This window comes from Corylus avellana, chromosome 2 (assembly GCF_965113065.1).
Source record: "Corylus avellana chromosome 2, dhCorAvel1.hap1.2, whole genome shotgun sequence".
Taxonomy (NCBI): domain Eukaryota; kingdom Viridiplantae; phylum Streptophyta; class Magnoliopsida; order Fagales; family Betulaceae; genus Corylus; species Corylus avellana.
In genome coordinates this window covers 19,832,131-19,850,191 of record NC_142491.1, presented here as the reverse complement: position 1 = coordinate 19,850,191, position 18,061 = coordinate 19,832,131, and the positions used below count along the sequence as shown (strand labels likewise).

Here is an 18,061-nt window from a genome sequence, read left to right as displayed (position 1 = left end):
TAAATGTGACGTGTCTTTTAAAATCACCATTGAATTTGAGATCATCATTATTAAATTTTGATTTATTAGTAATTTTAAAAGTCACGTCACATTTGGGAGGACTATAGGATAACTCTAATATTTCTTATAGCATTACTCTCTTACAAGTAGTAAGATATAACTTCCATTCGAAAGTGTAATTGATGAATAATTCAGAAAAGTTGGAAGAACACTTTTCCCCAACTGTGTTTAGCGTTGCTATCATTTTTGCATCATTTTATTTTGATTACATGTTAAAGCTTTACACGTTTCCAACTACCAAACTTGCTCTACATCATTCTCTTTGTGGCTTCTGTCCTCTTGGGTTTAAAATGCTGCGTGGTGCCTCTTTGTCCAGCTAGTGGTATATTGCATATTTCACGTATTTATTAGAATATTAATTAAATGGTTAAATTTATTATTTTTATCAACTTACCTGTTTGAAATAAGTAATAATTTACTATGGTATTAGAGTAAGGGTATCGAGTTTTAACCCTCTTTTCACACTTTACTCTATTTTTGTTAAATATTTTATATATTAGACCTCACTTGGGAAGTTGGGAGTGGCTCAAGCCAACCCTTTTCTAGTTTTTTTTTTTTTTTTTTAATGTTTTAATCATTTTATTTTTAAATTTTTTTAATTAGATATATTGACACATGTCAATTTTTTAGGAGTGCTGACATAAATTTTCGTCCAATTTTGGATGTAAATTAGACTGAGGTACTATCTCTGTTTTTAGTTATTATCTGTGATACAAAATGAAATCGATGAGGCAAAAAAATAACGTTGTTAAACTATAAGGGCAAAAAAATATTTTACACAAAAAAAAAAAAAAAAAGAAAAAAAAAGAAGGCATCATTGTCCTTTTTTCCGTGAAGCATATTAATAACCCCTTCGAATACACGCTTGCTCTGTTTTTTTTTTATTTTTTTATTTTTTTAGTGAAATGTACTTGGCTTTTAATGGTTCGTCGATTCTATGATAAATAATTTTTGGCGTAGAGTTTTGAACGGAAAAAAAATAAATAAATAAAGAATTTATTGATTTGATATAAGGTAGAAATGAGTTTTAAATTTTTTACAAGAGAAAAGTGAGAGTTGTGTTTGGCAAACCATTTCATCACCTCAATACCATTCACATACCATTTTTTTTCAAAAAAAATCAACATCAAAATATTTTCATTTTTTATATCACATCATTCAATTTTTTTTTTTTTATTATTCAAATTAAAAAAACACTACAGAACAAAATATTTTTATTTTTCAATATAAAAAATTCAAAATTTTATACCACATCAATCCACGTCAGGTACAATAACGAAGGCAAAAGGATTTGTCAAACACAACCAAAAAAAAAAAAAAATGTTTGTTAAAATGAATAAATGAAGTTGACTTTTTTTAGGAGAACTGAGAAAAAATAGTTAGCGAACATGCCCATGATCTTTAAAGTTTAAAAAGCTCTTCTTGTACTTGATTTTAAATTTCAATATTGAATGTTATAAAAAACTGGATACAGATCTTCTTTAATTTTATTGTTTGCATTATTAGCAATTCTGACATCAAATGTGAGAGAATTTCTATGGGGTTCATCTCTCATAAGTCAGAACAAATATAAAATAACCTGCCCTTCTATTGGAGCATATAGACTAGGGCTGACAATTTAACCCGTGACACGCGAACCCGACATGAACATGATACGTAAAATTCAGGTTAGAGTTGGGTTTAAATGGGTTCAGGTCATAAACGGGTCACCCATTTACGATATGTTTAGTAAACATGTCGTGTGGTGTCAACCCGCCGGGTTCGCAGGTTGACATGTTTGACCCGTATGTTCTTTTTTTTTTTGTTTTCATTGAACTTTTCCCTTTGATGGTTTGCCCTTTGATGGTTTGATTATTGTTTTTGAGGAAACTTTAATGAGTTTACATTCGTGTTGTGTCGGGTCGGTCTATAAACGGGTAACACGACACAATTACGACTCGTTTTATATAAATGGGTCGTAATCGTGTCGTGTTACTTGTTTATAGATCGTGTCGTGTTTGGGTTTGACACGTTTAGTTAAACGTGTCGTGTTTGGGTTGCGCTTAAACGTGTCGGGTCGTAATCGGGTTGGACACGAACCCGACAAGCGAACACGTTTTGCCAGCCCTAAATTATAGACCGTATAAAAATTCTTTCGCATTTGCACATGAATAATCACTAACAATCCTAACAATAAATTTATTAAAAATTTCATTTACCCTCCTGACTTTCATCATTTTTACAATGTCCCTCCAAAGTTTAAAACCTTTCGACTTGGTATATCGAACTTAAAATCAAATTTCACCCCTGTTAGGAATTTTGGTTAAATCTTAACGGTGGCCGTTGAAATTTCTAAAATACCTTTATTTAAAAATTAAAATATAATTGTAATTTTATAAAGTTTACAAGGGTATAATGATAATTTTATGCTTTGACCATTTAATTTAACCCCAAATCCCAACCGGATGAGTGAGATTATAAAAAAATTTAAAATTCGGTACACTAATTTAAGAGTTTTTTGGAACTTTAAATGAAAATTACAAAAATAATGAAAGTTAACTAGAATTACGTGAAAATTTTCCTAGAAATCAGAATCCTCAAAACTGAGGGCACTGTAAGTCTATGCGCGGACCAAAATTCTAGAGATTCCTGTTATTCCTTTATGAAACGGCTCTCCGGCATCCATGACCATTCGTTGGCATGTTTTTCATGGTCAAAGTGTCCGTGGGGATCGGAGCTGGTAATATAATCACCAATTACGTATTCGAAGTTGAACTATCTCGATTTCTCATATATATATTCAATTATGCAGATGAAGCTGCAGCTGTTTCAAATATTGACCACCACCACATGTGAAGATTATGCAGATGCTGTTTCTCATTTTGACAAAACACTTGTAGTCTCGGAGAGAAGTGGGGGCGACCTGGGGCGGTCGCCCCTGGTAAAAAATATTAAGAAATTTTTTTTAAGTATTTTTCTGACATGAATTGTTTACCGCCCCAGGTAACAAAATTTCGTTAAAAAAAAAAAAAAGAAAAAAACTCCTCCAGCTGTTTCGGTTTCTTGGTTTCACATAAAAAAAAAAAAAAAAAAAAAAAAGAAGTCAAGAAATTTAATGTTTATTTTTCAATATATGTCATTTTCTTGTCATAATCCAAGTACCCAACCAAGTAAGTTGAGAGTAAAGTTTATAATTAAAGCCATTAACGCCTTAATTTGTCTTGGTTATGATAGCGTCCTTAATTTGTCTTGGTTATAATTTAAGCTTTTTAATTGAGATATATCTCTTATTTTCATCATTTTGTTTATCTTATTCTGAAACAATATATATTGTTATTTTTGTTTTTTGTTTGGTGTGTTTTACATACTTTGGGATTTTGTCAAGCATCAACGAGTTTCAGAAGATGATTGCCAATCCACTACAAAAAAATATGGGTTTAGTGACGTGGCAACTGTTAATTAATTGTTGCCATGTCATCGTTTTATAACGTGTTAGAAGACAACACGTTACCATTATTATTGGTAACATGGCATTTTTTACATGTCACCATACGGTGATGTGGCAAAAATGCCACGTTACCATAAGATGACGTGCTAAATAGACACATCATCTTATGGTAATGTATCATTATATTTGGCAACGTGTTAAAACGCCACGTTACCATATGGCAACGTGGCAATATGACACGTTACCAAATGGCAACGTGTCAATTTCACACATTACAAATTAGTTAAAATTTAAAAAAAATTAAAAAATAAAATTTTTCAGAAATTTGATGATAAAAAATTGTTTCAGTGACTCCTTGCATTATTTGCTAAATGAGGAGTGTTTTTTTTTATACAAGTGTAATCTTGTAATCTTGTAAACAATCATACAATTAATTATGTTGACATTCATTCTATTATTAATAACTTTGAGAAAAAAAAATTGAGACTTAGGACTTTGTGGCAGGCAGATCATGATCTAGATTGCATGCAATGCAATTTTGTAACGTGTCAAAATCTGACACGTTACCACCCTTTGTAACATGTCAGATTTTGACACATTACCATTTGGTAACGTGTCAAAATCTGACACGTTACAACCCCTTTGTAACGTGTCGAGGAGTACTTGACCTGTCAAAATGCTCTCGTTGAAATGACGAAGAACCAGATGATGGCACAGCCAACACTGTATGACTGGGGTAAGAGCGCATAGTCTGGGATCTAGTCTCGACACGGACAAATTCGAAGATGGTAGTGTCCAACGTGGGAAGAGGAGAACGATGTAAAAGTTGCACACGAACAGGCGCAAAATCATCACGCAAGGCCATCAAAAATTAGTAAAGGTGATGTTGATTTCTACGTGTAACATACTTCTCAGCATCAACAGGATCCTTCCAAATAGGGTCAGAAACATTAATTTGGTTTCATAAGAATTGCATGCAAGCAAGAAAATCATTAATATTCTGACTAGGTTCTTGCCTTAGATGGAAAAGCTCAAATAGAAGCTAATACTCGTGAGCACCATCCACAGAAGAATAGCGAGAAGCAAGCATATCCCAAGCACCCTTTGCTTCATCAAAACTGCCAAAGAGCGCAGAAATGGATGGGATAGTGGTGTTACGGAACCACGTGAGAATCTTATGATGGTTACTATCCCAATCAATAAGACGAGTGGTGAAAACATCATCTGATTCAAAAGCCCCATTAACTGGCTTTTTAACCTCCCCAGTCAAATAAAGCCAAAGTTTGTGACCTTTAAGAAAGCTACGCATAGATTGGGACCACACCATATAGTTTGTGCCATCCAATACAGTCTAAACATGATGAATAATCTCGTTTTGTGCCATCTATACTGGTAAAATGTAAAAACAGACCACAAATATGAAATCAGGACGAAAAAATAGAGTAGAAAGCACCTGGTCAACTCTGGAAGCCAACAAAAGTCAACAGCCACTAGTCAACGCAAGACTGACGTGTCACTAGGGTTGACATGGAGTTGCTGACGTGGCACTAGGGCTGACGTGACACTGCTGATGTGGCATGACTGACGTGGTAGCCTAGAGTGTTGGCGCATGTGGTGCACGCGCGACAGTAGGCGGCGACACTTGGTGCGTGAATCTCATGTGCAGAACTTTGGGTGGCGCGTGAGGGTGCGTGAGGTGGCGAAATGTGATTCTGTTGGCGGTTCTGGAGTCGCCGGAAGAAGAGCTATCGATCGGTGGGCTGGCGGAAGCGATCGGACTACCATGGCGGCCTGTGGTAGAACGATAATGGTGAAATTGCCGAAACTTTGGGCGGCACATGTGGGAGCGTGAGTACTCCGATGGGACTGTGTGCGGCGGCTCTGTGACGGTTGTCTTCCGAGCTTTTAAGCGGTATAGTGATCCGGTGAAAAGTACGAGGAGAAGATATAGAACCGAAAAGGACAAAGGGAAGAATTTGCCGGAGAACACTAGCGTCGCCGGAAAAATAATACGGGATGCGAAAAAAATTTAAAGGTGATTTAGGACCTATGCTCTGATACCATGTTGAAGATAAGGTTGTATATTGAATCACACCGAATAATGTATAGAAGGGGCCTATATGTATAGGCTAATAATAGTAACCTAGTAGACGACCTAAAGTACTTAAGGAAGTAAATAACTGTTAACATAATATTCTTAACACTAAAAAAATATGGTTTACTAGTTGAGGGTTGGTGACTTGGTGTGATGCATTCAAATCCCAACAAGGCTGGTCACCCCTGGGTTTTTATTAAGTTAAATTTCAAAAGAAAATATTCAATTTTAAAGGGAGACAAAATAAAATTCAGTATTGTAAAATATTGGGATATTTACAGAACGGTTTGGTGATTTTAAAGGTCTTAAGGTTTAAGGAATGATTATAATTTCACTATTAATTATATGCAATATTGTGTATGCAAAATAAATATGATATTGAACTATGGAAGGTACGTATACTTTAGGGACTAAAAGAGAGTTATAAGTACAAATTTACTGTCCCTTTTTCCCCTCTCTCCCGTATTGATTAGAAAAATAAAATAAAATACAAATACAAATTTATTGATAACACTTACAAATTTTACATATTACCTAAGCCTTATTTTAACCTTTTGCCTCAAGCCGATTTTCATTGCACTATAGCGTTGTTCAATTAAGTAATTCGACCCTTAATATGGACATGTAAATTTTTTTTATTTTTTGAGCAAATAATGGTAGGCTAGAAAGATGAATTATGACTATTTTACCTGAACGTGACTATAATAACATCTATCTGTTGGGAGCCGCAAAGAAAAGGTTTAGACTATGAGAATCACAAGCGCTCCCTCAAGTCTCACTGCGTCATAGCCTAACTCAGTCTCACCAGAATATCAATAAGAATCCAAAACCGCTAATACTAATCAAACATTTGTAAAAATTCTCCCTTGCAAATATTGAAACCCACGACTTAGATTACTGAAAATTTCTTTGAACACCATACCTTTAAATTTGGTATGGACATGTAAATTGGAGTACAAGTTGGTTGACGGTGGGCAGTACTAATGATAGGCGCGCGTTGGGTGCTGACTGCTGACATTGCCCGCGGGGGAAATTGTGGGGATGGGCGAAGAGGTGACACAATGTGCTGTTTTCAACTTTGAAAATAGTGTATGATGATTCGCGTGTTTTTAGAGGAAGGCACGTGTTTTACCTGATTGCAAGTGAACATGCTTGCACAGTTGCACAGCTCTACTTTCGAGGGTCCTGTAACTCCTCTACAATCTTGAAACAATTATATTGATCGACAAAGATGCATCTGTTTTCTGACCGGTCTTTATTGGTGGACTGATGGAGTCCCACGTAGGACCCAAAACAAAGGAAATTAAATTAAAGGAAATTAAAACAAAAAAACAAAAATTATAGCAGTACAATCTTGAAAGAATTATTGTGCATGATGATGTACAGCTTCATTTCTTATTGCGAAAACAATTCTCTTTCTCGTGTATATATATATATATATATATATATATAGATTGCTCAACCTCAAGTGTATCACCTCAGCCTTAAGCGATTAATATATAGATTGCACAACAGACGATAGAGAGAGAGAGAGAGTTGGTGGGGGTTGATACTTGTAGTGTCATTGTTGTCTGCACATTAATAGTTTTCATGTAAGACAAATATTGTTTCCTTAGTTGGTTGTCCATGCTTTCCTTAGCTGGTGTCAATGTTTCTTCACAGCTGTAGGATATAGGAGCTGATTGCTTGACAGCTTGCATGATTGATAGTGTTTCCTTAATTGGTGTCAACGGTTCTTCGTAGCAGGATGTCATAGCTAGATGGTTGACAGCTTGCAAGGCTTTTGCTGATGTGGAATTCATACTACTAACATAAAATAGCTAGATTTCTCAAACTGATCAAAGATGGAAGAAAAACAAAGAGAAGCAACATGGCAGGAGGAAGAGGAACAAGCGGAAGTGGCTGTCTGGAAATACGTAATTGGGTTCACAGAAATGGCGGTAGTGAAGTGTGCTATTGAGCTTGGGATAGCCGATTCCATTGAAAGCCATGGAAGCCCGATGACATTATCCGAGTTGTCGTCAGCTCTAGCATGCACTCCGTCCCCCCTCTACCGCATCATGAGGTTTCTAATGCACCGCGGAATATTCAAAGAGGAACTCACCACCGCCCATGGCTCCCCAGGTTATGCACAAACGGCTCTGTCACGCCGTCTGATGAGACATGGAGAACGTAGCATGGCGGCTTTGATTTTACTAGAAAGTAGCCCATTGATGCTGGCACCATGGCACAGTCTGAGCGCCCGTGTTCTAGCCAATGAGACTTCGCCATTTGATGCGGCTCATGGCGAAGATTTATGGAGCTATGCTGCAGAGAATCCCGCTCACAGCCAGCTTATCAATGAGGCAATGGCTTGTGATGCTAGGTTGGCGGTGCCTGCCATGATTCACGATTGCCCAGAAGTATTTGATGGGCTTGGCAGTTTGGTGGATGTGGGTGGGGGCAACGGAACCACTTTGCAAACGTTGGTGAAGGCATTCCCATGGCTTCGAGGCATCAACTTTGATCTTCCTCATGTTGTCTCGGTTGCGACAGAGTCCATCGGAGTTGAACATGTCGGGGGTGACATGTTTTTAAGTGTTCCAAAGGCTGATGCTGTTTTCCTAAAGGTAAATTAGTATATGATCATTTATGTGATAATTAGGAAGCCCAAAAGAAGAAGGCATGTTTGGGTAATGAATTAATTAATTTGGCTTGTGATCAATTGCAGTGGGTTCTCCATGATTGGGGAGATAAGGAATGCATCCAAATCCTTAAGAAATGCAGAGAAGCCATTCCAAAGGATAAAGGGAAGGTAATAATTGTTGAAGCAGTGATTGAAGAAGCAGAAACGGACAAGCTAACTGATGTGAGGCTGGCTCTAGACATGATCGTGATGGCCCATACTAATACTGGCAAAGAGAGGACCTTCAACGAGTGGGGATTTGTTCTTGGCAAGGCTGGATTTTGTCGATACACAGTGAAACCCATTCGTGCTGTGCAATCTGTTATTGAGGCTTTTCCGTAATATATATAGTGCATGGATTTCTAGTCCTATATAATATAAGTTTGTAATTTTCTTTCTGTAACGTTGTACAAGACAGGTTGTTTGATGTAGCTTGCTTCGTTTTGAGTGCAATTTAAGATTATGGTTTCCTCTAGAAAGAAAAACCTCTCTTCTCTCTCTTGTCTCAAACGCATCCGACACTACAAAAAAATAAATTTTTGCTGACTTACGATTTTTGGCGTGTCAGGTGGTCTGACACGTCAGAAAATCCTCATGACGGGTTAGTGTTGACGTGTTTCGGGCGTTATAGTTGTGGGTGTCAGAAATGAAAAATTTCTTAGTATTAAATTTAACACGTTAGAATTTTCTGAATTTTTCTCACGTGTCAAACTTTGATACGTCAGTAAATATTTTGACACGTCAGGAAATTTAAAATTATTAAAAAATTTTTTTTTTCTTTTTTAAAATTTTTTCTGGATTTTTTTTTCAATTAAAAATATTTTTTTAATGAAGGAATAGTACGTTTCTTCTCCCCCAGCTCTCTCCCTGATCTCTTCCTTCCTCCATTTTCACTCTCTCTCTCTCTCTCTCTCTCTTCTTTCCTCCATTTTCACTCTCTTTTCTCTCTTCTTTCCTTCATTTTCAAAAACCCAAACCCAAAAAATCTTCAAAAAATCAAAAACCCAAATCAAAAAATAAACCTTATCCTTCTTTGATCTTCTTCTCTTCAAATCAAAAATAAAAAATCTCTCAAATCAAATCAAAATAAACCAAATCAGAGCTTCTTCAAATCAAAAATCTGTCTTCTTCGATCCTCTTCTCTTCTCTTTTCAATTAAAGGCTCGTTGAAACAGTTGTCCACAGATTTACATCGAAAGACAACATAGAAATTCATCCTTCTAAAATAAAATCTGTTAAAGGTAAGTAATTTTATTTTCTTATTTTTGGAGAGATTCTAGATTGTGAATTATCCTGCTGATAAACTGCTGATATTGTCTTTTTTTGATATAAAATACAAGGTTTTGGCTCGATCAGACCAGAAGAATTGTATTAAGTTTATAGAGAATGGGACATTCAAAACTATGACATGGCATATGTATCAATATGTTTCCTCCCTTGACCACTGGGTAAAATCAGGAAGAGAGAACTGTAAACTTTCATCAGCTTCGATTGTTGAACAATTACGTTTTTGGAAGATCTGCATTCAGTATGGATATTGTGTATCATGTTTTTCAGATATTTTCCCTGCGTTGTGCTTGTGGCTGAATCCACCAACAGTTGAAAAACTTATACAGAATAGTATTATTAGTGAATTCAGTTCCATCTGTACAGAGGCATACCTTGTTTTGGAAGCTTTGGCTAGAAGACTTCCAGCTCTCTTTTCACAGGAGCATGCTGGTGATGATACAGAGATCTGGTCTTGGAATTATGTCAGTCCAATGGTTGATTTAGCTATGAAGTGGATAGCATTGAAGAATGATCCGCATATGTCTAAACTCTTTGACTGGCAAAAAGGAATTGGGAGTGACTTTGTTTCCAAGATACTTCTGTAACTCCCTTGTTGTGGGTATATTCAGCTGTCATGCATATCCTTTGCAGAGTGCTTGAGAGGGTGATCCCAGAGGGGGTTAGTGTCAACCTGCATGGAAGTAGGGAACTCATGCCATGGCTGTCCGAGTTTGTTCCTAAGGTTGGACTTGAGATTGTTAAAAATGGATTTTTGGGCATTTCAGATGCCAATAGTTCAGAATATCCTGCTGCAAGTGGCTCTTTCATCGAGGAACTATGTCATTTGAGACAGCAAAGTAATCATGAAACATCATTAGCTTCTGTATGTTGCCTTCATGGATTTTTCCAGGTTATTGTAAACATTGATAGGTTGATCCAGCTAGCGAAGAATGCTGTCCATGGTCCTCCCCAAGAATATTGTATCTCAAAAGAAGGGAAAATACTTGATAATGGGATACTTAAGGGGTCTATGGTTGAATTGAGAAGTCTCTTAAACATTTTTATGAAGTTAGTTGCTTCAGAGTGGCACTTTGTTCAGTCCATTGAGATATTTGGCAGGGGCGGCCCAGCTCCAGGGTTGGGTGTTGGCTGGGGTGCATCTGGTGGAGGATTTTGGTCTGCTGATGTTTTGTTGGCACAAATAGATGCAGGATTTCTCATTTACTTGCTCAAAAGTTTTCAATTGCTGTCTTCTACCGATACATCCACAGTTGAAGCAATGACCTTCGCAATGCAAAGGATCAATTCTGCCTTCGGTGCATGTTTAACTGCTGGGCCTAGGGATAGCGTTTTTGTGGAAGAAGCGCTAAATATTTTACTCCGTGTCCATGCTCTAAAGTTCCTTGGTCTCTGTATTCAGCAGTTTTTCCACCTTAATAAGAGATTTAAACCATTTGCGTGGGAATTTAAAGAAGAGGACTACCTGGTTTTCAGTGAAACATTAGCTTCTCACTTCAGGAACAGATGGTTGTCTATGAAGAAGAAGGTCAAAGACATGGTCAATAATAGTTGCTCTGGAAATAAAACATTTAAAAAGGGTAGTGCAGGTCTGGATACTATATTTGAGGACTTGGACACGTCAAATAAGATCAATCAAAAGCCTACTTCTTTAGTCGTAGAGTGGGCTCAACAGAGACTGCCACTTCCGACTCATTGGTTTCTCAGTCCAATCTCAACCATCTGTGATAGCAAGCATGCTGGCCTGATAAGAGATAAAACAAAAAAATCTTGTCCAAGATCCCGATGATTTATTTGAAGTTGCCAAAGCTGGACTTTTTTTTTAATTTGGGTGTTGAAGCAATGTCCACTTTCAAATCCACTGAAGTCCCCTCCCCTGTTCAGATGGTGCATTCTTTATCTGTGATCTTAGTTGTTGGAATGGGCGTTCTTGAAGAGGAGAAGAGTAGGGATGTTTATGAAGCTTTGCAAAATATCTATGGGCAGCTTCTTGACCAAGCAATGGCCAGTATAAGTGGTGACCTCATTTTGAAGAATAAAGTAGATATATTGCCAGAATCCAGAAATAAAAATAATGCAGGGTTTCTAATGTTTCAATCAGAGATTCATGAGAGTTACTCAACATTTATTGAAACTCTTGTGGAGCAGTTTTCTGCCTTATCTTATGGTGATTTGATTTTCGGCCGGCAAGTTGCAGTCTATCTACACTGTCAAGTCGAAACTCCTACACGACTTGCTGCCTGGAATACTCTGACCAATGCTTGTGTTCTTGATCTTCTTCCACCTCTAGAGAAATGCATTGCCGAGGCTGAGGGATACCTAGAACCTATTGAGGTATGGCTACCTAAATATCACCTTATTTATATGGGGACCTGCTCCCCTTACACTTGACATATATTTCTTGTTATTAGCCGAAAGGCTTCTAAAATACCTGAGAACTTGGTATAAATGTCATGAAAATTTATGGAAATTGGTTCTTCTGCAGGACAATGATGGTATTTTGGAGGCTTATGTGAAGTCATGGAATTCTGGTGCCCTTGACAGGGCTGCAACTCGAGGATCGGTAGCATATACACTGGTTATACACCACCTTTCTTCTTTCATATTTCACTCTCATGCTGTTGACAAGTTTCCGTTGCGCAACAAGCTCGTAAAATCTCTTTTACGACACTATTCCCGGAAGCAGCACCATGAGGTACGGAAATTTTCAGAGACTGTTGAAAACTCCAGTGTGGGTCTGGTAAAAATGAGTGGGACGAACAGATTCAATGTTTACTGATTGACACTGTCAAAATGTGGTGCCCGTGTATATTTGAAATTGACAGAAGTGGAAAAACTATGTCAATGGATATGGAAAGGGAAATTGCAGTGTCTTGCACTTCTGTTTTCGTTGAATAAAATACATAAACATGTACCACATTTGGTTAGCTTTGCACTACTTTTCTTTTGGTGTTCCCTTGTTTTCAATAAATAAAGCAACACAAGAAAGTAAAAATATTCTAATTGTTTATTATGGCATGTCACAGGGAATGATGTTGAATCTTATTCGATATAACAAGCCATCTACATCTAAGATGCTTGACAGAAATGGCGGTTCACCGCTAGAGAGAGGCGGTGTAGAGAAGAGGATCGAGGTATTAACAGAAGCTTGTGAAGGGAATTCCTCTTTGTTGACAGAAGTGGAGAAGCTGAAGTCCTCTTTATAAAGAAATGTTTATAAATATATAAAATGTTTTGTAAATTAGTACGTTGAAAAGAAGGAAATGAAAGGTTTTTCATATTTGTTTTCTATATCCAGCGATGTTGGTACAAGCGAATACTACCTTGCTTATTTAGTATGATCATTCTCATCCTCACCATCCAAGAAGGAAGATGTCAAGAAGACTTGTTAAGAGAAAAAAAAAACTCATAACTTGTCATGTGGTTGATTTTGGTTAGGATATCTGGTATCTTACCAGGTTATATAAGGAAGACTAGAATCCTCCTAAATGTGACGTGGCTTTTAAAATCACTATTAAATTTGAGATTATCATTATTGAATTTTAATTTATTAGTAATTTTAAAAGTCACGTCATATTTGAAAGGACTATAGGATAACTTTAATCTTTCTTATAGCATTACTTTCTTACCAGTGGTAAGATATAACTTCCATTTGAAATCTTAATTGATGAATAATTCAGAAAAGTCGGAAGCACACTTTTCCCCAACTGTGTTTAGTGTTGCTATCATTTCTGCGTCATTTTATTTTGATTACATGTTGAAGCTTTACACTTTTGCAACTACCAAACTTGCTCTACATCATTCTCTTTGTGGCTTCTGTCCTCTTGGGTTTAAAATGCTGCGTGGCGCCTCTTTGTCCAGCTAGTTGTACATTGCATATTTCACGTATTTATTAGAATAATAATTAAATAGTTAAATTTATTATTTTTATCAACTTAGCTGTTCGAAATAAGTAATAATTTATTATGGTATTAGAGTAAGGGTATCGGGTTTTAACCCTCTTTCCACACTCTACTCTATTTTTGTTAAATATTTCATATATTAGGCCTCTCTTTGAGGTGGCTGAACCGGCCAGGGGTGGCTCGAGCCACCCCTTTTCTAGTTTTTTTTTTTTTTTTTAATCATTTTATTTTTAATTTTTTTTAATTAGATATATGGACACATGTCGATTTTTTAGGAGTGCTGACATGGATTTTTGTCAAATTTTAGATGAAAATTAGACGGAGTTACTATCTCTATTTTTAGCTTTTATATGTGATACAAAATAAAATTGATGGGGGCAAAAAAATAAAGTTGTTAAATTATAGGGGCAAAAAAGTATTTTACCCTTAAAAAAAAAAAAAAGAAGAAGAAAGAAAGCATTATTGTCCTTTTTTCCGTGCAGCATATTAATAACCCCTTCGAATACACATTTGCTTTGTTTTTTTTTTTTTTTTTTTTTTTTTTTAGTGAAAACTGTGAAATGTACTTGGCTTTTAATGGTTCGTCGATTCTATCATAAATAATTTTTGGCGTAGAGTTTTTAAAGGAAAAAAATAAATAAATAAAGAATTGATTGTTGTGATATAAAGTAGAAATGAGTTTAGAATTTTTTAGGAGAGAAAAATAAGAGTCGTGTTTGGCAAACCATTTCATCACCTCAATACTATTCACGCACCATTTTTTTTTTTTCAAAAAAATCAACATCAAAATATTCTCATTTTTTATATCACATCATTTAATTTTTTTTTTTTACAATTCAAATTAAAAAATCACTACAAAATAAAAATATTTTCATTTTTTAATATAAAAAATTTAAAATTTTATACCACATCAATCCATATAAGGTACAATAACGAAGGCAAAAGGATTTGCCAAACACAACCAAAAAAAGTTGTTTGTTAAAATGAATAAATGAAGTTGACTTTTTTTAGGAGAAATGAGAAAAAATAGTTAGCGAACATGCCCACGATCTTTAAAGTCTAAAGCTCTTTTTGTACTTCATTTTAAATTTCAATATTGAATGTTATCAAAAACTGGATATAGATCTTCATTAATTTTGTTGTTTGCATTACTAGCAATTCTGATATCAAATGAAGAGAATTTCTATGGGGTCCATCTCTCATAAATCAGAACAGATTTAAAATAACCTGCCATTCTATTGGAGCATATAAACTAGGGTTGGCAATTTAACTCGTGAAACGCGAACCCAATACGAACACAATACATAAAATTTAGGTTAGAGTTGGGCTTAAACGAGTTCGGGTCATAAACAGTTCACTCGTTTACAACATGTTTAGTAAACATGTCGTGGCATGTCAACCCGCCGGGTTCGTGGGTTGACATGTTTGACCCATATGTTCTTTTTTTTTTTTTTTTTCATTAAACTTTGCCCTTTGATGGTTTGTAACTTTGTAAGCTTTGTCCTTTGATGGTTTAGTTATTGTTTTTGAGGATTTTGTTTAGGAAGTAGAGGAAAGACTGATTAGGGGAAAAAAAAAAAAAAAAAAAAAACCATTTTGGCATGGCTATAAAAGGTTAAAAACTATAATGAATTTACATTCATGTTGTGTTGGGTTGGTCTATAAACGGTTAATACGACACGATTACGACTCGTTTATATAAACGGGTCATAATCGTGTCGTGTTACTCGTTTATAGATTGTGTCGTGTTCGGGTTGGGACTTTGACACGTTTAGTTAAATGTGTCGTGTTCGGGTTGGGCTTAAACGTGTCAGGTTGTAATCGGGTTGGATAATTATAGACCCGTTTATAATTATGTCATAAACACGAATACGTTTTGCAAGCCTAAATTATAGACCATATAAAAATTCTCTCACATTTGCACATGAATAATTACTAGCAATCCCAACAATAAATTTATTAAAAACTCAATTTATCCTCTTGAACTTTCATCATTTTTACAATGTCCTTCCAAAGTTTAAAACCTTTCGACTTAGTATATCGAACTTAAAATCAAATTTCACCCTTGTTAGGAATTTCTGTTAAATCCTAACAGAGGCCGTTGAAATTTCTAAAATACCTTTATTTAAAAATAAAAATATAATTGTAATTTTATAAAGTTTACAAGGGTATAATGATAATTTTATCCTTTGACCACTTAATTTAACCCCAAATTCTAATCGGATGAGTGAGATTATAAAAAAATTTAAAATTCGGTACACTAATTTAAGAGTCTTTTGGAACTTTAAATGAACATTACAAAAATAATAAAAGTTAATAACTAGAATTAAGTGAAATTTTTCCTAGAAATCAGAATCCTCAAAACTGAGGGCACTGTAAATCTATGCGCGGACCAGAATTCTAGAGATTCCTGTTATTCCTTTATGAAACGGCTCTCCGGCATCCCTGACCATTCGTTGGCATGTTTTTCATGGTCAAAGTGTCCGTGGGGAGCTGGTAAAATAATCACCAATTACGTATTCGAAGTTGAACTATCTCGATTTCTCATATATATATATATATATATATTCAATAATGCAGATGAAGCTGCAGCTGTTTCAAATATTGACAACCACCACATGTGAAGATTATGCAGAAGCTGTTTCTCATTTTGACAAAACACTTGTAGTCTCGGATCGAGAGAAGTGGGGGCGACCTGGGGCGGGTAAAAAATATTAAGAATTTTTTTTTAAAGTATTTTTCTGACATGAATTGTTTACCGCCCCATGTAACAAAAATAAAAGAAAAAAACTCCTCCAGCTGTTTTGGTTTCTTGGTTTCACATTAAAAAAAAAAAAAAGTTCAAGAAATTTAATGTTTATTTATCAATATTTGGCATTTTCTTGTCATAATCCAAGTACCCAACCGAGTATGTTGAGAGTAAAGTTTATAATTAAAGCCGTTAACGCCTTAATTTATCTTGGTTATAATTTAAGCTTTTTAATTGAGATATATCTCTCATTTTCATCATTTTGTTTATCTTATTCTAAAATAATATTGTTATTCTTTTTTTTTTTTTTTTTGTTTGGTGTGTTTTATATACTTTGGGATTTTGTCAAGCATCAACGTGTTTCAGAAGATTATTGCCAATCTTAGATTTTTTCTTTTTATTAATTCATTTTAGGCTAATAGCTATCGGAATATGCTAATAATTTGATTATAATATCATTAGAGTATGAGAAGTAAACAATTATTAAAACAATACTTCGTAACAAAATGGAAAATGAATTTCTTGAAAATAATTTACTTGTCTACATTGAAAGGGAAATTGCTGAAAGCTTCGATCCAGATTTGATACTTGATGATTTTGTTTCTCTAAGACCGCATAGAATGCAATTTTAGGCACTTTGTATTTTGTATTTTCCTTTACTTTTGTACTAGTGCCTACATGGTAACTAATATATCAATTTAGCATATAAATATGCTTTTTTGATACATATATTGTGGTATAATTTCTTTTTTTGATTGTATTTACCATATTATAATAAAAATATAATGTATAAAGAGAAAAAAAAAATTATTTTATCATTATATTTTATTATTTTATTGACGCCCCTGATAGAATGAATTTCTGGATCCGCCATTGCTTGTAGAGTCGATCCATTCCTGATGCAACATGAAGGTTGAGTAATTGTAATCAGAGAAAATTAACTACATTTCAATTTTCAAGTGTTCAATTCCCGCTTGCAAGATTTAAATTTTGTATATCTTTTATCTTTTGTATATTCAAACTTATCAGCATTTGTAACTAATAATACATATATAGAAATATGCTTAAAACATACTTTATTGGGTTATGAATATAGTAGTGGTATTTAGTATTTTTGTTTTTGCAAGTGATAATCTAAATTAAGTTTGATTTTTACTGTCACTTTGTCAAGTTATATAACAGTTATGTAACAGTCTACTAAGTAGCATTACTCGGGTTATGAATATTGCACCAAAGATGGATTTGAATATGATTCCATCAATCAAAATGAGAAAGAAGAAGATATTTGAAATCTTCTGCTCACATGGAATTTAGGCTTGTTACACTTATCAGCTTGTTATGATATAAAGCCAGGCCCCTTCATCCTTATACTAAATTTTCATGTTATAAGGCTTAGAAAAAGAAAATTGAAATACTAAGCTATATAATTAAATAAGTTAGACTATTTTTCGAATGCTTGCATATTGCTTTTAGAATTTTTGACAATACCCCTAGCTAACAGTTGCTTTTACAAAAATAAGTTGATTTTTTTTTTAATATTTCATATTTAATACAAAAATATTATATCATTATTTTAAAATTAGAAAACCTCATTATATATAAAAAAAAACCAAAGGGCAACTCCGTCCAGAGCCGCCCGTCTGAGGGTGGTTGCGCGCCAAGGGGTGGCCTCACGCCATCCCAGAAGGCCATGCGGCCACCCCCATGGCCTAGGGGTGGCCTCACGCCACCCCCAGCCACCCATGGGATAGGTGGCAGCGGCTCCTCCAATTATTATTATTTTTTAATAAATAAATAAATCTTTTTATTATTTAATATAATCAGGTGTTTTATGTTCCTAAATGTTTTTAGACCTTTAGATATTTTGGATAACTAG

The 18,061-nt window shown here is 35.0% G+C and overlaps 1 protein-coding gene and 1 pseudogene across 1 annotated transcript; both read left to right on the top strand.

Moving 5' to 3' along the window:
* The first annotated feature begins 7,385 nt into the window (after positions 1-7,385).
* Positions 7,386-8,668, top strand: LOC132167259 (acetylserotonin O-methyltransferase). Its single transcript, XM_059578171.2, has 2 exons — positions 7,386-8,191; positions 8,293-8,668. Exons 1-2 carry the CDS (start codon positions 7,427-7,429, stop codon positions 8,587-8,589), a joined length of 1,062 nt encoding a protein of 353 aa, XP_059434154.2. The 5' UTR covers positions 7,386-7,426; the 3' UTR covers positions 8,590-8,668.
* Positions 8,602-12,890, top strand: LOC132169773 (transcriptional elongation regulator MINIYO-like; annotated as a pseudogene).
* The last annotated feature ends 5,171 nt before the right edge of the window (positions 12,891-18,061 follow it).